The sequence below is a fragment of the Camelina sativa genome, chromosome 2 (assembly GCF_000633955.1).
Source record: "Camelina sativa cultivar DH55 chromosome 2, Cs, whole genome shotgun sequence".
Classification (NCBI taxonomy): Eukaryota; Viridiplantae; Streptophyta; class Magnoliopsida; order Brassicales; family Brassicaceae; genus Camelina; species Camelina sativa.
In genome coordinates, this window is record NC_025686.1 from 21,094,066 (window position 1) to 21,116,223 (window position 22,158).

At 38.0% G+C, this 22,158-nt stretch overlaps 2 protein-coding genes across 3 annotated transcripts; both read left to right on the forward strand.

Moving 5' to 3' along the window:
- On the forward strand, positions 9,246–10,343 carry LOC104730914 (21.7 kDa class VI heat shock protein-like). Its single transcript, XM_010450160.2, has 2 exons — positions 9,246–9,646; positions 9,841–10,343. Exons 1-2 carry the CDS (start codon positions 9,331–9,333, stop codon positions 10,101–10,103), a joined length of 579 nt encoding a protein of 192 aa, XP_010448462.1. The 5' UTR covers positions 9,246–9,330; the 3' UTR covers positions 10,104–10,343.
- On the forward strand, positions 14,738–19,786 carry LOC104730923 (kinesin-like protein KIN-14N). 2 transcript variants are annotated; one of them, XM_010450171.2, is made up of 17 exons: positions 14,738–14,983; positions 15,303–15,572; positions 16,159–16,303; positions 16,388–16,497; positions 16,579–16,698; positions 16,789–16,992; positions 17,090–17,266; positions 17,352–17,426; positions 17,529–17,675; positions 17,768–17,906; positions 17,996–18,105; positions 18,200–18,361; positions 18,463–18,671; positions 18,770–18,851; positions 18,933–19,037; positions 19,117–19,221; positions 19,320–19,786. In XM_010450171.2, the coding sequence occupies exons 2-17, from the start codon at positions 15,378–15,380 to the stop codon at positions 19,497–19,499; spliced, it is 2,265 nt and encodes a 754-aa protein (XP_010448473.1). In that variant the 5' UTR covers positions 14,738–14,983; positions 15,303–15,377; the 3' UTR covers positions 19,500–19,786. The 2 variants fall into 2 exon arrangements, with proteins under 2 accessions (XP_010448473.1, XP_010448481.1); XM_010450179.2 differs by lacking the exon at positions 14,738–14,983 and adding an exon at positions 14,990–15,119.

Below are 22,158 nucleotides of genomic sequence, written 5' to 3' on the forward strand. Positions count from 1 at the left end.
CTTGATCGTATGGAGGCACGGTTCTTGGGTCTGACTCAGGGGAACCGTACAGTGCGGGAGCTGGATGCAGAGTTCAGTCGGCTTGTAGGGTATGCAGGCAGGGCATGGGAGCCAGAGGCGGCTCAGGTGCGGAGGTTTTTGTTGGCTCTGCGGGATGATTTGAGGACTCGGTGTAGAGTGAGGAGTTATGCTACGAGAGCGGAGTTGGTTGAGGTTGCAGCTGGGATAGAGGATGATTTGAGGTCACAGGTGGTTGTGGTCGGTTCTTCAGTGCAGCCACAGCAGTCTCAGCAGTCTCAGCCGTCTTCTGTTCCTAGCAAGGGCGGCAAGCCTGCGCAAGGGCAGAAGCGGAAGTTTGATGCTATGCAGAGGTCGAGGCACGGGGGTGCGAGATGCTTTGGGTGTGGTAGTAGGGACCACAAGGTGACTAGCTGTCCACAGAGAGGTGAGCAGCGGGCAGTGACAGAGCAGCGGGCAGTGACAGAGCCGCGGACCGATACTCGAGTGTGTTACTACTGCAGAGAGACGGGGCATATCAAGCCTCGTTGTCCCAAGTTGCAGCAGAGGGCAGTAGCAGTGTTGCAGGCTGGAGCTCAGCCAGGGGTGCAGCAGGGTGTGCAGCACGGTGTGCAGCCGGTGGGTTGGATTGAGCCGACGACTCAGGTGTACTCGACCCAGGAGCCCGGTGGCACTAGTGCAGGAGCGATCACAGGTATAACTTCTGAGATTCGAACTTAGTCAATTCAATAGTTCAGATTATATTTGTTTTTGCTTGTGGTCAAGTGTTAGGTTCTCAACACATGAGATTTGTGTAGGGACCTTGTTGGTGGGCGGGTTTAAGTCCCATGTTATGTTTGATTCTGGAGCTTCTCATAGCTTCATTACTCCGGAGTGTGCCGTGAGTGCGGGGATCAGAGGGGATTCTGGAGAGCGTTCAGGAGTTGTCAGAGTTGCTGGAGGCAAGTTTCTGAGGGTTATTGGACGAGCTGGAGGAGTTGATATTCAGATCGCAGGAGAGTCGTGGCCAGCGGATTTGCTTATCAGTCCAGTGGAGTTGTATGACGTCATTCTTGGTATGGATTGGTTGCATCGGTATAAGGTGCATTTGGATTGCTATCGGGGTAGAGTGGAGTTTGAGCGTCCAGGAGGGAAGTTGGTTTTTCAGGGTATTAGACCGACTTCGGGGAGTCTCGTGATCTCAGCCGTTCAGGCAGGGAAGATGATCGAGAAGGGCCGTGAGGCCTATCTGGTTACTATATCTATGCCAGAGTCAGTGGGGAAGTCTACGGTTAGCGGTATTCCGGTTGTGGAGGACTTTGAGGATGTGTTCCAGTCATTGCAGGGATTACCACCATCTCGGTCGGATCCTTTTACCATTGAGCTGGAACCGGGGACGATGCCGTTATCCAAGGCTCCTTACAGGATGGCTCCAGCAGAGATGGCAGAGCTGAAGAAGCAGCTGGAGGATTTGTTGGGCAAGGGTTTTATCCGTCCTAGTTGTTCACCGTGGGGAGCTCCGGTGTTGTTTGTTAAGAAGAAGGATGGGAGTTTTCGGTTGTGTATTGACTACCGGGGTTTGAACCGAGTTACTGTGAAGAACAAGTACCCTCTCCCGAGGATTGATGAGTTGTTGGATCAGTTGAGGGGTGCTACTTGGTTCTCCAAGATCGACTTGGCTTCAGGTTATCATCAGATCCCTATTCATGAGGCAGATGTGAGGAAGACAGCCTTCAGGACGAGATATGGGCACTATGAGTTTGTGGTGATGCCGTTTGGGTTGACAAACGCGCCAGCTGCGTTTATGAGATTGATGAACAGCGTGTTCCAGGAGTTTCTGGACGTGTCAGTCATCATTTTCATCGACGACATCCTGGTATATTCTAAGAGTCCTGAGGAGCATGCAGTACATCTGAGAGCAGTGTTGGAGAAGCTGCGGGAGCAGAAGTTGTTTGCTAAGCTGAGTAAGTGCAGTTTCTGGCAGCGTGAGATGGGGTTCTTGGGTCATATTGTTTCAGCTGAGGGAGTTTCAGTGGATCCAGAGAAGATTCAGTCCATCAGGGAGTGGCCGAGGCCGCAGAGTGCCACTGAGATTCGGAGTTTCCTGGGGTTAGCAGGTTACTACAGGAGGTTTGTTCGGGGTTTTGCGAGTATGGCTCAGCCGATGACTAAGCTTACAGGGAAGGATGTCCCGTTTGTGTGGTCACCAGAGTGTGAGGCAAGTTTTGCAAGTCTCAAGCAGATGTTGACTACCACGCCGGTGTTAGCATTGCCTGAGCAGGACGAGCCTTATGTTGTGTATACAGATGCTTCTAGAGTGGGGTTGGGTTGTGTACTTATGCAGCAGGGGAAGGTTATAGCTTATGCTTCGCGGCAGTTGCGGAAGCATGAAGCTAATTATCCTACTCATGATTTGGAGATGGCAGCAGTGATCTTTGCTCTTAAGATTTGGAGATCCTATCTGTATGGTGGGAAGGTACAGGTATTTACAGATCACAAGAGTCTGAAGTACATTTTTACTCAGCCTGAGCTGAATTTGAGGCAGAGGCGTTGGATGGAGTTAGTAGCGGATTATGATTTGGACATAGCTTACCATCCTGGTAAAGCTAATCTGGTTGCAGATGCCTTGAGTCGGAAGCGGGTGGCTTCGGCTCAGGAGCAGGATATGGAGGTGTTGGTAGGTGAGATTAGTGCATTGAGTTTGTGTGCTATCTCACAAGAACCTTTGGGTTTGGAGGCAGTTGATAGAGCAGATTTGTTGAGCAGAGTGAGGTTAGCTCAGGAGAGTGATGAGGGGCTGGTGAATGCCTCTAAGGCTGCGGGTGCAGAGTATCAGGTTTCTGCTAATGGTACTATCCTTGTGCATGGTCGGATCTGTGTGCCCAAGGGTGAGGATTTGAGGCAGGAGATACTGAGAGAGGCTCATTCGAGCAAGTTCTCTATTCATCCAGGGGCGACCAAGATGTACCGTGATCTCAAGCGGTACTATCACTGGGTCGGGATGAAGAAGGACGTAGCTGACTGGGTGGCGAAGTGTGATACTTGCCAGCTGGTGAAGGCGGAGCATCAGGTTCCTGGTGGTTTGTTACAGAGTTTACCCATTCCAGAGTGGAAGTGGGATTTGATCACGATGGACTTCGTGGTAGGTTTACCTGTGTCGAGGACGTTTGATGCTATTTGGGTCATTGTGGACCGTTTGACTAAGTCTGCACATTTTCTGGCCATCAAGAAAACTGATGGAGCAGCGGTTTTGGCCAAGAAGTATGTGAGGGAGATAGTCAGATTGCATGGTGTGCCTGCTAGTATTGTGTCTGATAGAGATTCCAAGTTCACTTCGGTGTTCTGGAGGGCGTTTCAGGCAGAGATGGGCACGAAAGTGCATATGAGTACAGCCTACCATCCTCAGACGGACGGTCAGTCAGAGAGGACGATCCAGATTTTGGAGGATTTATTGAGGATGTGTGTGCTGGATTGGGGTGGTCATTGGGCAGATCACTTGAGCTTGGTGGAGTTTGCTTATAACAACAGCTACCAGGCTAGTATTGGGATGGCTCCTTATGAGGCCCTGTATGGGAGGCCGTGTCGTACACCTTTATGTTGGACTCAGGTGGGGGAGAGGAGCATATTTGGTGCAGATTTTGTTCAGGAGACCTCGGAGAAGATTCGGGTTTTGAGGCTGAACATGAAGGAGGCTCAGGATCGGCAGAAGAGCTATGCTGATAAGAGGAGAAAGGATCTTGAGTTTCAGGTTGGTGATAGAGTGTACCTCAAGATGGCCATGTTGCGGGGTCCGAACAGGTCATTGACAGAGACTAAGTTGAGTCCGAGGTACATGGGTCCGTTCAGAGTGGTTGAGCGGGTGGGACCAGTGGCATACCGGCTGGAGTTGCCTGAGGTTATGCGTGCGTTCCACAAGGTATTTCATGTGTCGATGCTGAGGAAGTGTCTTCACGAGGGTGATCAGTTGTTGGCTAAGATTCCTGAGGATCTTCAGCCTAACATGACTTTAGAGGCGAGACCAGTGAGGGTGCTCGAGAGGAGAGTCAAGGAACTTCGGAAGAAGAAGATTCCTTTGATGAGAGTCCTGTGGGACTGTGACGGAGTAGAGGAGCAGACTTGGGAGCCCGAGGCGAGGATGAAGGCAAGGTTTAAGAAGTGGTTTGAGAAGCAGACCGCGACTTGAGCTTGTCTAGCCGGGTCCGAGTTGTAGTCCGTGGCTGGAGCGGGTACGGAGTATTCCAGCCCATCTCTCTTGATATTTGGTCGCTTAGGGGTGGTTGGTTGTGCGACTAAGTATCAAGATGAGGTGGTGCTCGGGATGCGGGTTGTTGGCTCCGGTTGTTGTATTTTTGGTTTTTCTGATGTAATTTCGTTGAGATTGTAACGATTATGACATTTTGAGATTAATAAGATGAGTATTTTTCTTTATGTTTGACTGTTGTTGTCATGGGAAAAGAGAAATAGCTCGGGTTTCTATTTTTGGAAAGTTTCCATAAATAGAAAGTTTCCACAAAAGGAAGGTTTCCATAAATAGGAAGTTTCTAAAATGGGAATGTTTTGTGGAAAAGTGAGGTAGATCTAGCCGGGAGATACTCGTTGGCATCAGTGTTTGTTTTTGCTCTAGGCCGTGTGGGCCCAACTCACGTGATACCGATAGCTCGATGGACTTTGTGGCCAGAGAGTGGGAGTGGTATGTTGCTTCGGATGACGATCCGAGAGCGCGCTTGAGGGTGACGACCCAAGAGCGGGATATGTGAGGCTCCCTGGATACCGTAGCTGTGAGCCGAGGCTCGGCAGTGAGCCGGTATGTCTCGAGGGTTGCGACCCGAGAGGGGGGGGAGTGTGTGTGTGTGACTTCCTGGATGCCGTAGCTTAAGGCGGTTGGCCTGATAGCGAGCCGGCATGATTCGTTGGTTGCGACCACGGACGGGGGAAGCACTGAGTTGTGAGCAGATAGTGTTATGATGCGAGTATATTGGCTAGAGGGAGACCTCGAGGGTCAGTCGGAGGTGTGCGGGCTGTTGCGACAGTGGCACGGGAAACCTTGACTGATGGTGTTTAGTCCGGTCTGGGGACGTGCGGGCCGTGATGACGGTGGCACGGAGGTCCTTGGCAGATGGACGGTATTGCGGGATTCGGGGACGAATCCATATTGGTGGGGGAGAATTGTAACGCCCGCGAACCAATTTGTGTATTTTTGGTGTGGGTGTCGATCGACACCCTTGGTGGCATCGATCGACACCATGTTTTCCGGTTTGGTCGGGTTTGATTTAATTGCCGAATTGGTTCGGTTTGGTTTGATTTAAAACCCTAATCGTGTGAAAAAGGGGAAAAACGACCCTAGGTCGTATTATTTGTTTTTACTCGCCGCTGTTGAGAGAAAAAGAAAGGAGAGAGAGTTCTTAAGCTTTTGGGAGAAGTTTGGGAGATTACTTGCTGTTCTTGAGAGTTTTGGAGCTGGGAAAGAGTTAGAAGCTTGCTAGGAGTGAGGATTTCGTTCCTACTGTTCAGAATCTTCCTGGAAAGAGGTGAGTGCTTGACCATGGTTGATCTAAGCATGAGATCTCCCTTGTTTTGTGTGATTCCTTGTTATTTGTGGTGTTTGCTTGCTTGGGTACATTGTATTTGTGATTTCTAGTGAATTCCGAGATGATTAGACGTGTTTGGAGTCGATTCTGTGTTGATTGGGATCGGAGTTCGTCGCTGAGTTTCGCGCAGATCGTGACTGCAGAAGAGGCATCGATCGATACCACTTTTGTGGAGCATCGATCGGTACCGTCTCGAGTAGCATCGATCGGCACCATTCCGGCATCGGTCGACACCAGTTCCTGTAGCATCGGTCGACACCGATTGAGCATCGGTCGACACTAGTACCTGCCGAGTCTTATTTTCCTGGTTTGATATGTTGATTGTGTTATTGTTGTTTGTTGACTTGGGAGTCTCATATGCTTGTGTGTATAACCCAGTAGATGGGAGGACGACCTCACTAAGTATTTATGATAATACTTACGCATCTCAATTGTTGTTTGTGATGTGCAGGTAAAGGCAAAGTGTGATCGTGGAATCAAGGGCTATGAGGAGGAGGATGTTCTAGAGACTTGATTGATTGTGGTCTAGCTGTTGTTAGGTTGCTAGATTAAGTCAAAGGAACTTTGTAGGATGTTAGCTTTTGGTTATTCCTTTGTTTGGATTATGATGTTATTGGATTATTATGTTGGTTATTATTGGAATTATTTTATTTGGTTATCCGCTGTTATTGTTTGATGTTAGGATGTTAGTGGGTATGGGACCACTAGTAAATTAAGGTATTAAAAAAAAAAAAAAAAACGGGAAGGGTTGTTTCAATGGTGGAGGTGGAAAATACATTAGACTCCCAGAACAGTTTGGGAAGAAGAAAACTGAAATGTTCCATTATATTGTCGACAAAGTCAAGCAAAGTACTTCATCATGGAGTGGACGATATCTTTCACCTGCCGGAAAAGAAATTCTAATCAAATATGTGGGATTAGCCATGACTGTCTACTCAATGTCTTGTATTAAAATTCCTCTTGGTGTCATTTCGGAAATAGAATCAGTTATTCAAAAATTTTGGTAGGAGAAGAGCAACCAAGACAGAGGAATACCGTGGATCGCTTAGAAACAATTGCAATATTCAAAAGCAGATGGTGGCTTAGGTTTCAAGAACCTTGAGAAGTTTAATGACGCCTTGCTAGCTAAACAAGCCTGGCGACTGATTCACCACCCTAACACATTATTTGCTAGAATATTTAAGGCGCGATATTTCAAAGATGACTGTGTTCTTGATGCAAAGCCGAGAACTAATCAATCATATGGCTGGTCCTCCATTTTAGCAGGTCTTGAAGTAATAAAACAGGGATCACGATACAACATTGGAAATGGCGAGACAATACGGGTCAACATAGACAATATTACACCAACACATCCTCCTAAATCAATTTCAAGCACGTCACCAAATGAGAGTTTCTCATTGTCAAACCTAATATCATCTAACGATGCGTACCAATACTGGGACAGTGAAAAGATTACACAATACATTACCCCTGCAGACCACGCTTTGCTTCTTAACACTTACCTTCCCATGAAGAAATCATCTGATAAACTAATATGGCACTATACAAAGTCAGGTGAATACACAGTTCGATCAGGATATTGGTTGGCTATGAATAACCCGGATAACCCTTACGACCTTCCACCTAGACCCCACGGATCAGTACGGCTTAAACGCCTAATTTGGAAACTTAATTTTCTTCCCAAAATCAAACATTACCTTTGGAAGCTACTATCTAAATCTTTACCTTCAATCACTCGGTTAACAACTAGGGGAATGAATCTAGATCCTATATGCCCACGATGTTTACAGGCAGATGAAACAATAGATCATTTACTATTTTTTGCCCGTTCGCTGAATCTATATGGCAGCGGGCAAACATCCCTATGTATATCATGTATTCGTCCTCTGTTACTTGTGAATCTTTTATTGATGCCATTTTTAATCTTCACAATGCTCGGGATATTTCAATTCAAACAAAACTTCTACCTTTTTGGATTCTTTGGCATATTTGGAAATCTAGAAATAAATTTATTTTTGAGGGAGTCACAGATGATCCTTCATTTGTTGTTTTACGCGCCAAATCAGATGTGAGTGAATGGTGTCGGTTAGGAAATGAACGTCAAGATAACACAAGATCAAGCAACCAACCAAAACAGACACATTGGACAAGACCACCAACTCTTTACCTTAAATGTAACTATGATACTAGTTATGATCCAGTTTCTCAAAATTCAAAGAGCGGGTGGACTTTACGTAATGAACACGGTATTTCCAATGGCTGGGGATCATCAGATACAGGTCAAGCATCATCACCACTGGAAGCTGAAGGGAAGGCACTACTAACAGCTATGCAGCAAACCTGGATAAGAGGGATCACAAAGGTTGTCTTTGAGGGTGATTGCGAGGTGTTAACGAAGATGATGAATAAGGCAATATATATTGCTTCCATTGATGGAGTCTATCAGGATTTACTACGTTGGTCCAAGTTATTTAAAGAAGTCTTTTTTGTGCATACACCAAGAACTTGTAACAACACAGCTCATATTTTAGCAAGATTAGGATGTACATCTTCTTCTTTTTATTCATCCTGTTTTCAACCTCCTGTTTGGCTATTAACAACATTATGTAACGAGTACAATCTTTCATAAATATAATTATATTTTGACGGAAAAAAAAAACATTAAACTCATGTTTGTTTAGCTAGTAGAAACAAGAAACAAATATTACTAATCATAACCTCTGATGACATCTTCATTTTATTCCATGTTTAGATACGCATGATGCATTGCATGGAGTCATGGACCATCTCTCTCAATAGTCAAATTTCTTGGGAAAGCAAAGAGTTAAAATAATTAAAGACTGATTCGAAAAAAGTTTCGAATCTCGATCTATTGCATTACGCTATTCATCTCTTGGACACTTATTTTTCTTACTTTTCTTAACAAACTTAAAGTAATGATAAATTGTTTATTTCCCTTGGAAAACTCAAATCAAATGCGCATAAAAATCTAAGTTTAGTGTTAATTGGGTCAAATCTGCTGATACATGCATCATATCAGCTTAATAATATGGCCCTATAATATGGTTTTTAGTTTATACTATATTAATATCAGTTATTATAAAAATGAGGAATCAAAATGGTATGGCTCAAAGCAAATAAGGACACATTTCTTTGTGACCCTTGGAGCAATTTCTAACGTCAAGAGAACATATTCTCCTTTCTTTACTTTAAGCGCGTTTAAAGTATTGTCACAAAGAAAGAAGAATCTCTCCCAACTTAATTTGGACCTATCATGTCATTCTAGATGTAATGATATATAAATATGCTACAAATATACCTCCACAAATTTACAAGAGAATAAAATGTATAAAAAAAGTAATTTCTGCCTAATTACATTTCTCAAAAATTATGTATATGAGTAAAAAGATTAGTTGATATTTTATATATCTAAGATCGTTTGCTAATTATATATATGAGTAAAAAGTAGTTTAAAGTTACAAGTTTCTGATATGTAAAATAGCTAAAATATCTAAAACTAATGTCTAATAATTTTTCTATACCTAAATATTTTATGTCCCCATTAAACTTTACTAGTTATGGCCCTTAATGTAAATTCTTTTGATTAGCTTTTTATATCCTTTTTAGCTATCTCACAACTCATACTATAAAACATTGATTCGAAAACTTTCACACACACAATCAACCACAATCCCCTACTTTTTCTTATTCGTCTCAATCTCTCTTTCTCTCTCTCTCTCTAATGACGAGTAGTAGTGGAAGCCTCAAACTAGAGATCCACACCGACGATAAGACGCCGGGAAAGTGGAGCGTACCACTCGGCGATGAATCTTTCCGAAGGTTCTTGAGCGGAGGAGGAGGCTCGGAGAAAGCTGTGTTCGGCGAGGGATCACTTTTCAGCCCGTTTTTGTTTGGGAAGTACTTTGATCCATCAGATGCATTTCCCTTGTGGGAGTTTGAGGCTGAGGTTCTGCTGGCGAGCCTCAGAAGCTTAGGACACTGTAGAGTTGATTGGTCTCAGACCGATCATGTTTATGTCCTTAAATCCGATCTCCCCGGTAAGTACGTACGTGTATTTCTTACGCTACAGTTTTTCTATTTGTTTTTGGTTTGCTAACATTATGCACTTATATAGATGATATCTTGAGGGTTCAAGAACATGTAATAGTTTTTAGAAAATGGTAAAAATAAATGATGTCTTCATGGTTCAAGAACAAAAACACTGATTAAAGTTTTGATACTTGTATATTAGTGGTGGGGAAAAATAACGTGCAGGTGTATGTGGACGTTAGTGGAAAAGTGATGGAGATTAGTGGCCAATGGAACAACAACAAGAAAACAGTGGTTAACGGTGACTGGAGAAGTGGCAAGTGGTGGGAACACGGCTACGTCCGTCGTCTCGAGCTCCCCGGCGACGCCGACCCTAAAAACTCCGAAGTTTTCCTCCCCAACAACGAAGACTGCTCTTTCTTAGAGATCCGAATCCCTAAGATTAATTCTAAGAGCAAGTTTTAATCTGATGTGGCCTTGATGATGAGTATTACGTTTAGGGTTTTTTTTTCTCTCTTAATTTTCTCTTCTTTACTATTATTATGGAATGATCTGTGATGAATTTATGTGGTGGACACACCAAGATGGATGAAAGATATTATATATACATAGTATAAAATATATCAAATGGAACTATATATTATAGACAAATGATTTATCGAAATTACACACAAGTATGTGTCATGTAGATTTTTTGTTTTTCTTTTTTTTTTTTGTATATGGAAATTTTGCACTAATGCATGTTTGTGGGGGTATTAATGATTTTGCTGAAGGGTCTAGTCTAATGCAGATGACGAAGGGAGGAGTCAGCATAAGGAGAAATGAAATTGTCAAAGAATGCTACATATATAAGCAGTTTAGCACATATTCAAAATGCGTTATTTGCGATGCATTTTGAGAAAGCACAAGACGTATAACGGAATCACTTTACTATTTTATCAGAGTTTATGGCCTATTCTTAAACCGGTCTATTGTCTGGACTCTGGCTTGTGGTATTGGACATGTTATATATTATCTCACATGAGATGTTTATTGGGCTTCAAACCAATAAATTCATGACCATAAAGACTTTACGTTATTGTCAAATGGCCTTTCATAGATGCTGTATAAAGACGACTACTATTCGATGAAAAATGGACTAATTGATTGATGTGGTGCATTTAGTCTTTATCATGTAACAATGTATAAAATGGTGCTTAGTATTTGGAACATCAACAAGAAATCTGCGGTCAACATAGAATGGAGAAGCGGTCGGTGGTCGGAATATGGCTACGTCCGTAGTCTGGACTCGAACATAGCTAGCGACACGACACCAAGGCCATAAACTCCGAAGTTTTCCTCTCAAGCAAGGACGAACACTGTACTTAGAGATCCGAATCCCCAAGATCAATTCGAAGAACAAGTTTAATCTAGGATAAAGTTTAGGGCCGGTGGTGGGTTTTCCTTACTTTGACTTTTTCGTTTTATCATCACACGATGATTTTATGTGGTGGACATGCACAAAGGTAGAATTATCATCACCAATGTAACCGACGCAAACATGAACTCCATATGTCACAAAAGTACATTTCTCTTTGGTTAGACAACATTAATGTAGTGTCCATAGGATTCTAACTTCCCTCTATATATGTATGTTGAAAATTCCTCTTGCAATATTATTTGTAAAATTAGTTGCACATTGTAACCGTTGCTTTGTCATCGCCAATAGAAGTAATTCGCATCATGTGCTGTATCCCTTGTTTCCACAAAAATGTGGCTAAGATTCAAATCTTCATCGGCATTTTTCATTCTCGGTTGAACATAAAACAAAATCCTCACGAATTATTGTCTCATAGCAATAACTACTAGCTACTTGTAGATGTAGTTTTTTTTTTTAAATGTCAAAATTGAAAATTCTATTATATTATCCAAAAAGTTTTGAACAAATATGTACGAATATATTTTTGCCATGTACGCACACACACACACGCATAAAAAGGCATCGAATCTGAACCAAAGCATGAACTGTACTAAGTTAAGAAAACTCTATATCAACGACAAAACTAAGTTATAAGAAAATATAAATTATACATAACAATCCATCTCAGATCTGAACATTCTTTCCAGTGCATATATAAAGTTCACTTCATTAGCAGTTGATCCCGCTTACATCAATGATGTCTAACGCAATGAGCCAACTAAACCTTACTGTATTAAAGATGTGTCAGGTCAGTTTACCGGTAAGGTTAAATAAGAGTAATTATTATTTTGTAGAGGTACAGAAGAAAAAAAAGTCCAAATTAGTGGACCACTTATTTTAGTTTTGCATATATTAAAAAGAAAAAATGTAAAAGTTTGGGATACATATCCATTGTTGTTCCTAAAATAGGTTTATATGATGATTACTATAAATTTTAATCTTCCTATACAAAAGAATGAGATTGAATTGTCCATATATACAATGAACCTTTGTTTTATAGGAATCTCAAAACTCTTAAATTTTTTTTCTCAGATTTCAAATGACTCAAATGGGTAATGAAAAACTGAGTTTGTTAATAATATAATCTTTTCTTTAATGGAGTTCATATATAGTGTGTTAGTGGAACAAGCTAAGCTAACAAATATATGTAACAGAACAGAATTAAACTATTCTTTTAACAGAAGAAGTAGGTCTAAGTGATTAAGTTTGATGTGCGAAAATGACTTTAGATGAAATTAACCTTGGAGCTCTCTACCATAAATTAAAAAATAGATTTGGCAACAACTTTTTCTTCATGGGAAGTGTTTGGTGCAATCCTTTAACATCTATATTTATAAAGAATTTTTTCATTTGAAGAAAATAATAATTGTCTGATAATATCACTATCTAGAAGTTGGTCATTATTATTATACGTTTCGACACCTATATTTTGGATTTATTAATACAGGAGATTTCTTGTTTTTATATGTCGAAACAGTCTTTGATATGTTTAGTTGAAATATTATAACAACATGGATAGTAGATCGTTATTACAATCCGATGTAATAATTAATGTGTAGCGAGTTAGTTTGATTCTACAAGATAAATAAGCTGAAAAGACTGTATTAGTGCCAAGTATATGTAATTTGATAAAGTTAGATGAGGAGAGTAAAATAATCATGGCTTAACGCTGAAGTCTCCAATGAACTAATTCACGTTTCAATAAAGTTACAAAGAAAAAAAGTTAAGAAAAAAATATATACTTGGCACCCATTTGACGCAATGGAGGGACTAAAATTTTATGAAAAAAAATTATTAAACTAGAGAGAAAATATATATTAAAAATACATGTAATTTTGGCCATGATAAAAAAAAATGTACGACGTGGAAATTTATCATTTATTTCTTGCTAAACCATCTGTATACATAATTTCGAGTTTCAATAGTTTAACGTACTCTTCTAATATCTTTTCATTTAAAGAAGTATTTAAATAGTTTAACATAGTTCTTCAACAAAAAAAAAAAGAGGTTTCGGAGTTTAATTAAATTGTCTTTTTAATTTTATAAGCTGTAGGTTCTTAATCAATTAAAAAAAATCAAACGGAGACTACTTCTTCTAATGACATTAAAAGTTCAGAGATAAGCTACATGCAGACCACAAATCATAAAAAAAAATTAACGATTATTTTTGAAATGCGCATTTTATATGATCTATATATACTATAAATTAAACCATTTAGCTACTCGGAGTTCCGAGACTTGTTCAACTTGATATTCGACGCCACGATTTTTTGAGAAAAACCACATAGTCTAATTTTTAAAAAATTAATGATACTTAAAATATTATTAATTATTATATCGTTTAGTTTGACTAAATCAAATTTGGCATGAAACTTGCACCACCTTACTAATCACCTTTGCATAAAGTAAATATCTGCTTTATCCAGACATAATGTATTTATATATACGCATAATGTTCAAAATCCATTATCATAATCAAAAATCTATTTACAATACGGTTCGAGGGTGAATCACAAAGTTTGCAATCATGAAATGTTTTATTGAATGATCCAATTTAGGAATATATTTAGTGTGAGTAAAGCTGAAAGCTGTATAGTGTTTAGTGCGTCTAGAATGTGCACTTTAATGTCTCTTTGTCACCAATCACTAATCTCAAATTCTTTTTTCTTTTTGGAATTGGGTCAATAGTACTCAGTATAAAGATTAAACTCAACATACGTTTTATAAATTTTAACAAAATTTTAGTTCACAAAGTAAATGTTTCAACTAGGGTGGAATTAATCATCAGTTTCAACAAGGCACATCAACGACGATATTTCAACTGCCAATTCAGTTCGGAGGACCATTAAGATTTAAAACATTGTTTCTCTCCCTGACTCTCACATGAAATTTGACAACTCGCGTCGTCAGGGGTACGAGACAGAATCTAAAGAAGTTACACGACAAAAGACAATTTTTTGGTTCGGACAATATTAGCCCATACCTTTTCAAACCAGAGACGTGAGCTGCTTCGAACTAATCTTTGGAGTTATGGTAAGGGTATTTTCGGCAAAGACAAAATATCCACTTTTTTTTTCTGGTCTCTGAAAAGAATCTCTCGTCTTAAAATGCTGACGTATCGCATTTTTACCGACACGTTATAGTTAGCTTTTCTTGATATTTTTTATTAATCGGTCATTAGTATTTATTTAATTTCTTATAAGTGAGATTACCGATACAACCTATGGTAAAGATATTTAACGTTTTTGTTGAAAACCAAACAAGAAGATTCCATCTAAAAATATGAGCCATTTATCAAAAATTCATTTCAAGAGATTTTTATACACAAATTATTAACCCTTTAGTCATCATTTACATATTATTATTGATAAAATAAAAATAGACATTTTTTTTGGTTTAAATGATATTCTCCTGATTTATGTTGAACAAAAATAATATTGATTCATGTTTTTCTAAATATTCATATCATAATTAAAATTTTAGATGTATGGATTAGTAAAGTCATAATAAGTCCACTGACCTTTATATACCCTCCTCCCACTGCCCCTAGTCCTAAACATTAAACCTTTTTTTTTTTTTTCTATCTTCTTCTAATTTCTTTGTTGCTGCTTAATAAAGCAACGGCTGTGATCGTATTACCTCGGTGACTTCAGATCCAATCAACGGCCCCACGTTCATCTCTCTCCTCTCTCTCTCTCAGAACATTCAAACAACAAATATAGAAAATGTGAAGTAAGGCAAGCAACAAACAACAGCAAAAAGAGAGAAGACGAGAGAAGGAACAAAACTGAAACGTGCCTCCATTTCTTAAAACCCAAATCCTTTGTGGTACAAACTCCAAAGGACAACAACAACACAATCTCTCTCTCTCTCTTAAATGCCAAAGGTCCTCTTTTTAATTTCTCTTCGTCTTCTTCCTCCTCCTCCTCCTCTCTCTCTCTCTCAATACTTTTCACAAATCTGGGCATTGTTTTTATTTCATTCACTAAGTTTGTTTTACCTCTTAAAGTTTCAATCTTTAGGTTTATTTCTTCACTCTTCTTTAAAGTGTTCTGTTTTTTTTTTTTTGGGTTACTAATTTAAAAATCTCATCTTTCACGGGTTTCCTTCCTTTTTTCCAACATTTAATTTCATTACTCAAATTTATCTTTTTCTGAAGATCTCTAAGGAAGAAGAAAAATACAAACTTTGTTTTGTGTGTGCAGGTTTATGCTTTGATTGAGAGAGGAATTTGAAGTAATTTAGGAAACAAGAAGAGAACAAAAGTATATTTTTTGGTTATGGTGGGGGCGATGGCAAACAATGGAAGAATCCGGTCAGCTTCTCCGGTGACTAATGGGTCAAAAGATCTGACTCCGAACAGTGCTCCGGCTAGCACAACGGGATCTGAATATGGTCCTGTTGAGTTCACTAGAGATGACGTTGAAACTCTTCTTAATGAACGAATCAAGTACAAGAGCAAATTCAACTACAAGGTTTCTACTTTTAACCCCACCTCAATTTTTATTTTTACCTGAATCTAAAATTTCTTGTCTAATGTAAGTTTTGATGTATGGAGGAAAAAAAATAGTCAATACTGTAATTTGATTGTTGAGTAAGTTTTATCAATTAGGGTTTCTATTAGCAGAGACAGAGTTTTAGTTGGTGAAGTTTTGAATTTGAGGTAGCTTTTTTTTTACTGGCTTTTCTCGTTGGATCCGTTGGTTTTTCTTATAGAAGTTTTGATTGTGTTTATAAGACAATTTGTGGGACCTTTGAGTTTTAGGCAATAGCATTGAAGACATTGTTTATGTGTTCTGATTGATCCTTATGGTAGAATCTGAAGCTTTTAATTTCTGTTAGCTTACTACTGGCTTTGTTCGTTGGATCTGTTGGTTTTTTTTTTTTGAAGAGGATTTGATTTGTGTTATAAGACAATTTGTGGGACCAAAATAGTTTTGTCAGTTTGATAAAAGCATTAAAGACTTTGTTTATGTGTTTGGCTTTGGTCTCCCTTTTGGTTTCAATTAGTTAAGCTTGAATTTGAATGTTCTTCTTCTTGGTGGGTTTTGGTTTTTGCAGGAGAGATGTGAGAACATGATGGAATATATAAAAAGGCTTAGACTTTGCATTAGGTGGTTTCAAGAACTCGAGTTGGATTACGCTTTTGAGCAAGAGAAGTTGAAGAATGCGTTGGAATTGAATGAGAAGCATTGTGCTGACATGGGTGTGTTTCCATAAGCTGTTGACTTTTTTTCGTTTCAAATTTTGGGAATTTTGAACTTTATATTTTGTGCAATTTTGATGACAGAGGTTAGTTTGAGAAACAAAGAAGAGGAACTGAATATGATAATTGAAGAGCTGAGGAAAAACTTTGAATCTGTTCAAGTGCAACTTGCCAGGGAACAAACTGAGAAGTTGGTAAGAGGCGGCTAATTCTAGTTTAAATTACTTGTGTCTAATTCATATATGTGGGTTTTAATTCGATATGTTCTGTTTTAGGCTGCGAATGATTCTCTTGGAAAAGAGAAAGAAACAAGACTTGCTGTTGAAAAGGCACAAGCTGGTCTTGTAGAAGAGCTAGGAAAAACACAAGGAGATCTTCAAACGGCTAACCAGAGGGTGAGAAAAACTTAAAAAGGATCTGTGAAATGAGAATATGCTGTCACTTAACTTAAAACTAATGTTGACTGTTTGTTTTGGTATGTTCAGATACAATCGGTAAATGATATGTACAAACTGTTGCAAGAGTATAACTCAAGCCTGCAGCTGTATAACAGCAAGCTACAAGGTGATCTTGATGAAGCTCATGAAACTATAAAACGTGGTGAGAAAGAAAGGACTGCTATTGTCGAAAATATTGGCAACTTAAAGGGCCAATTTTCAGCGTTACAGGATCAGCTTGCTGCTTCTAAGGTATATGATGATGTTCTGTTTTATCCAATCAATGGTAGTAAATGTTTTGTAGTTCTGGTCAAAATGTGATTTGAGTGTCTTGTTTTTTTTTTGCTAGGCTTCTCAAGAAGATATCATGAAGCAGAAAGGTGAGTTGGTAAACGAAATTGCGAGTCTCAAGGTCGAGCTTCAGCAGGCCAAGGAAGACCGTGATCGCCATTTAGTGGAAGTACAAACCTTACAAACCGAGGCAACCAAGTACAATGACTTCAAAGACACCATAACTGAGCTTGAGGTCTTATATCAGTTTACAATTTCTTGCAATATATTCTCTGCCTATTGCTTTTTCTTAAGATGATGTAAATATTGTTTTGGTCCAGACTACATGTTCGTCCCAGAGTACTCAGATACAAGAGTTGCAGGATCGACTAGTGTCATCTGAGAGGCGACTGCAGGTTTTTATCACATTCTCTAGCAAAGCACATATAACCTATGAATCTATTAGATTTCACAACCTCTTAAGTTTTTAATAACATTTTTGATTGTTTATGGTTTAGGTTTCTGATCTAACTACCTTTGAGAAAATAAATGAGTTTGAAGACCAGAAGCAAAGCATTATCGATCTGAAAAGTCGAGTAGAAGAAGCAGAACTTAAACTCGTTGAAGGGGAAATACTACGGAAGAAGTTGCACAATACCATTCTTGTACAATTCACTAAACTAAACCTCTGTCACATTTTTTTCGTCCCCTATTTGTGTAAAGCTTGACTGATCCTGGTTTATTTCTCATGTTGCAGGAATTGAAAGGCAATATACGTGTGTTCTGTAGAGTTAGACCTCTATTGCCGGGTGAGAATAATGGTGAAGAGGGAAAAACTATTTCTTACCCGACATCTCTAGAAGCACTTGGTCGCGGTATTGACTTGATGCAAAATGGTATGAAACCAGAAACTTCTGAGATAATGTGGTTCTTGCGGAAAGAACACATTGATTAACAGTTGATGTCTTCTTTTTGTTATGGACAGCGCAAAAGCATTCTTTCACATTTGATAAGGTTTTTTTGCCAACTGCATCACAACAAGACGTTTTCATAGAGATTTCTCAACTTGTTCAAAGTGCTCTCGATGGTTACAAGGTAAAGAAATATCTGAAAATGGCATATAATAATGTATTCTGTATGTGTCACTGTTTCGTTAGACTAATTAAGGGTGATATGATCCATTTTCTAGGTGTGCATTTTTGCATATGGACAAACTGGGTCGGGTAAAACTTTTACAATGATGGGTAGACCAGGAAACCCCGAGGAAAAAGGGCTGATCCCACGTTGTTTGGAGCAAATCTTTGAAACGAGGCAGTCTCTTCGATCTCAGGGTTGGAAATATGAATTGCAGGTACTTTTTTGATCTTGTCTTTTTAGGTAGCTATACATAAGATATGTCTTTATGATTTAGAGTAGATATATAATACTACTAGTCTTGTATCATATGTATAGGTATCTATGTTGGAAATATACAATGAAACGATCCGAGATCTCTTGTCAACAAACAAAGAAGCAGTCAGAACAGACAATGGTGTTTCTCCACAGAAACATGCTATTAAACATGATGCTAGTGGAAACACGCATGTTGCTGAGCTTACTATTTTGGATGTTAAAAGCTCACGGGAGGTTTCATTCCTCTTAGATCATGCGGCTCGTAACAGGCAATATAGCTAAAACCCTTTTCAATTTGACTCTATACCGTAAAAAAATGGCACTTTCTTCTGTATAATTAAATGTTGTTTACTTTTTTTTTCCTTAGATCGGTCGGGAAGACTCAGATGAATGAGCAGTCGTCTAGAAGCCATTTTGTTTTTACACTAAGAATCTCTGGTGTTAACGAGGTACTAACCAGACCGGACTTCTTCTTACAGAATGTTTGTTTTGTGTGATAAACGAAACTGGCCCTTTTTTTGTTCTTGCAGAGCACTGAGCAACAAGTACAAGGTGTCTTGAACCTGATTGATCTTGCGGGGAGTGAGCGTTTATCAAAGAGTGGATCAACCGGAGATAGACTTAAAGAAACTCAAGTACGTTTGTTAGAAACATTAAAGAAGGTTATATGGCTTCTTGCAATTTTAGACTCTCAAACGTTCTTTCTTTCTTCAGGCAATCAACAAAAGTTTGTCGTCTCTAGGCGATGTCATATTCGCCTTAGCAAAGAAAGAAGATCATGTACCATTCCGAAACTCAAAGCTCACATATCTTCTTCAGGTACTAAAACTTAACTATCAAAAGATATTTTACAATTTTTTTTTTGTCTTTTCTTGATTTGTGTCTCTTAATAAAACTATGTTCCGTTTGTAATCCAGCCTTGCTTAGGTGGTGACTCGAAGACGCTAATGTTTGTGAACATTGCTCCGGAATCTTCTTCAACCGGTGAGTCTCTCTGCTCTCTTAGATTCGCAGCGAGAGTGAATGCTTGCGAGATTGGAACACCACGTAGGCAGACTAACATCAAGCCGTTGGAAAACCGTTTGAGCCTTGGATGAGAGAAAGAAAGAGAGATGGGATTTGACATTTGAAGCTAAAGCTTCATTTTAATTATAATGAATGTTTGTACTTAAAATATGGTCACGACTTGATGAAGGATGGGGATGATTCTAACAAGAAAACATGAAGACCTTTTGTTGTAATTTGTATAGTTTGGTTTAGCATTTTAATATCTGTTTGTTTTTGTAATTCTTTTTTTCTTTTTTGGACAAATAAGTAGGATTTTGCTTCCTGATGTTCGGATTCATATTAATCTTTTGTGGGATTCAAATATTATTGGTAACTCTTTCTTGTGTCTACAAGTCTAATGGTAGTAGTGTTTGGTCATATTTTTAACATGAATGTTTTTGTGTTTCGAGTAATAGAACTAGATTTACATTAACTGTACTGTCATTATGACTAATTCTAAAATTTAACATGATCAGTAGTCCTTTTTGTTAGTAATTAGTATACCATTCGTTTTTCTTCAAATGAAAAAGCGATCAATAATATATAGAACGCAAATTTAGAAATGGAAATTACACATAACAGGATGGGACATGACGACAATTTGCCCATCCCTAAGAACAATGTAATGTATTCCATTGATCAACTTGAAACCCCACTTGATCAGCTGATTCTAAATAAATGTTTGTTTTTCCATTTAGGTTGTTATAGATTTTGTATAGTTAAGTTGAGTTACATGTACACCAGATAAAACCTAGATGTTGATATAAGATTCAATTTGACTTGAATGTGTCAATTGTAAAAACAAAATTGATTGCGATAGGGTCATACTCTATATTCCCTATAGGCTATAACAATAATTTTGTTGTTGAACAACTAGAATACATTTTTAAATATATATACTTACCAAAAATTGGATCATATACCATATATTTCCAAAAATGAATTAGCCATATATCTAATTTCACAACATTACACGGATAATGCATAATGTTCATATGATTAAAGATGTGGTTCGTTACTTGAAAAAAAGAAAAACCATTTAAATATCACTTCGAAATTTAACTTTTCATAGGTTATCATTACATAAGAACTTAGTATGTTCCACCTTCTCACCATGATATTGATCTATTGCTCATTACATATAATTCACTAAACCCGATAAGTATTGTTCTTACCAGCTAACACACACGCGTAATCAAATTATTTTCTAGAACATCGAACGAGAATATGGCCTAGAAAACGCAATATGTATAGTAGTATTATATGATTAAGTCAACTCCTGTTGAATTTCATCTAAATGTTGAGATAAGGTTAAGTAATTAACATCTTGAAACATGGCAAAATTCATGCCTCCACGGGACTTGGGAAAAGAACAAGTCAAACTATAAAATATTTGCGTAAAATACTTGTTTCTTTATTATATACTAGCATTCATATTACTAACTTTTGATTCAAAATATTATACAGTAGTTTTTTACAAATAGTCAAGTTGATACATAATGCCACTTCTGCATTACATTAATCGAACTAAAAGCAACTGGCTTAGCCGATCGTATTTTCAAATAATAGTAGTGAAATGTTTTTTTTTACAAGAAAAAGTGATAATCTCCTGTGTATATATATATTTTTTTTTGAAAAAGGCTTATCTCCTGTGTATATTACTTATATTATATTAAGATACATGCATAAATATCAAATATAAATATAGAAGATAACAAGAAGAGAAGGACCATGAATAAACAACAAATTAACAAGTTATAAAAATATAGTTAGAGAATATACCTCACTGTATGGATGGATATCCCTAAATCAGTAGTTGATAAGTCTATTTATAAATTTGGGTTTTATATTCTTGGAAGAAAATAAGTTGACGCCCTATAAGTTTTAGTAGTGTTGGCTTTAAACAAAAAAGGAAACAGAGGTGCTATTTGAGGGAAGATTCTTCTAATCTCTTTTTGAACTACCGTTCTTAATTAAACTACCCATGTACTGTTTCGATTTGATGAACCTGAGTGATGACGATGGGGCATCTTATATTTATTTATATTTTAAAAGGTTGACACGAATAAATGATCTCAATGCTAGTTGATAAGTTAATATTAATGTCTAGTTGATAAGTTAATATACAATCTATATACGTTGATAATGTTAACGCTATAATGTATTTTATCAAATGATACCAATCCGTTAAAAATTATTAGGAAAAAAGATGGCTAGCTACACGAAGTATTGGTGAATACATGGTCACACATGCCAAGTATACTATTGTATATTCAACTACACAGAGTATATGTATTACATGACCACATGCATGAACTATATGACATTATGCGGTCAACATCATAGACATATAATCCAGTACACCGGTCAATTGACTCCGGCAAAGACCGGTGTTGACTCCAGCGTTGACCAACACTTAAAAAGAAAATTCTAAATTTAAAAAAAAATTATTATAGTAAATTATTTATGGGTTTTCATGATTAAAAGACATTTTCTATTCAATATCCAAATATTTTTTATATATCTCTAATATATTCATCTTATAATTAATTACTTTTTATTTTTCAAGCTAAAGTAAATAGTTAAATAAAAATCATTTATAATTATTTTCAAGATATAAAAATTCATTTATAATAATCTTCAAAATATAAAATCATTTATAATTATGTTCAAGATATAAAAATTTCTAATTATTTTCAAGATATATAT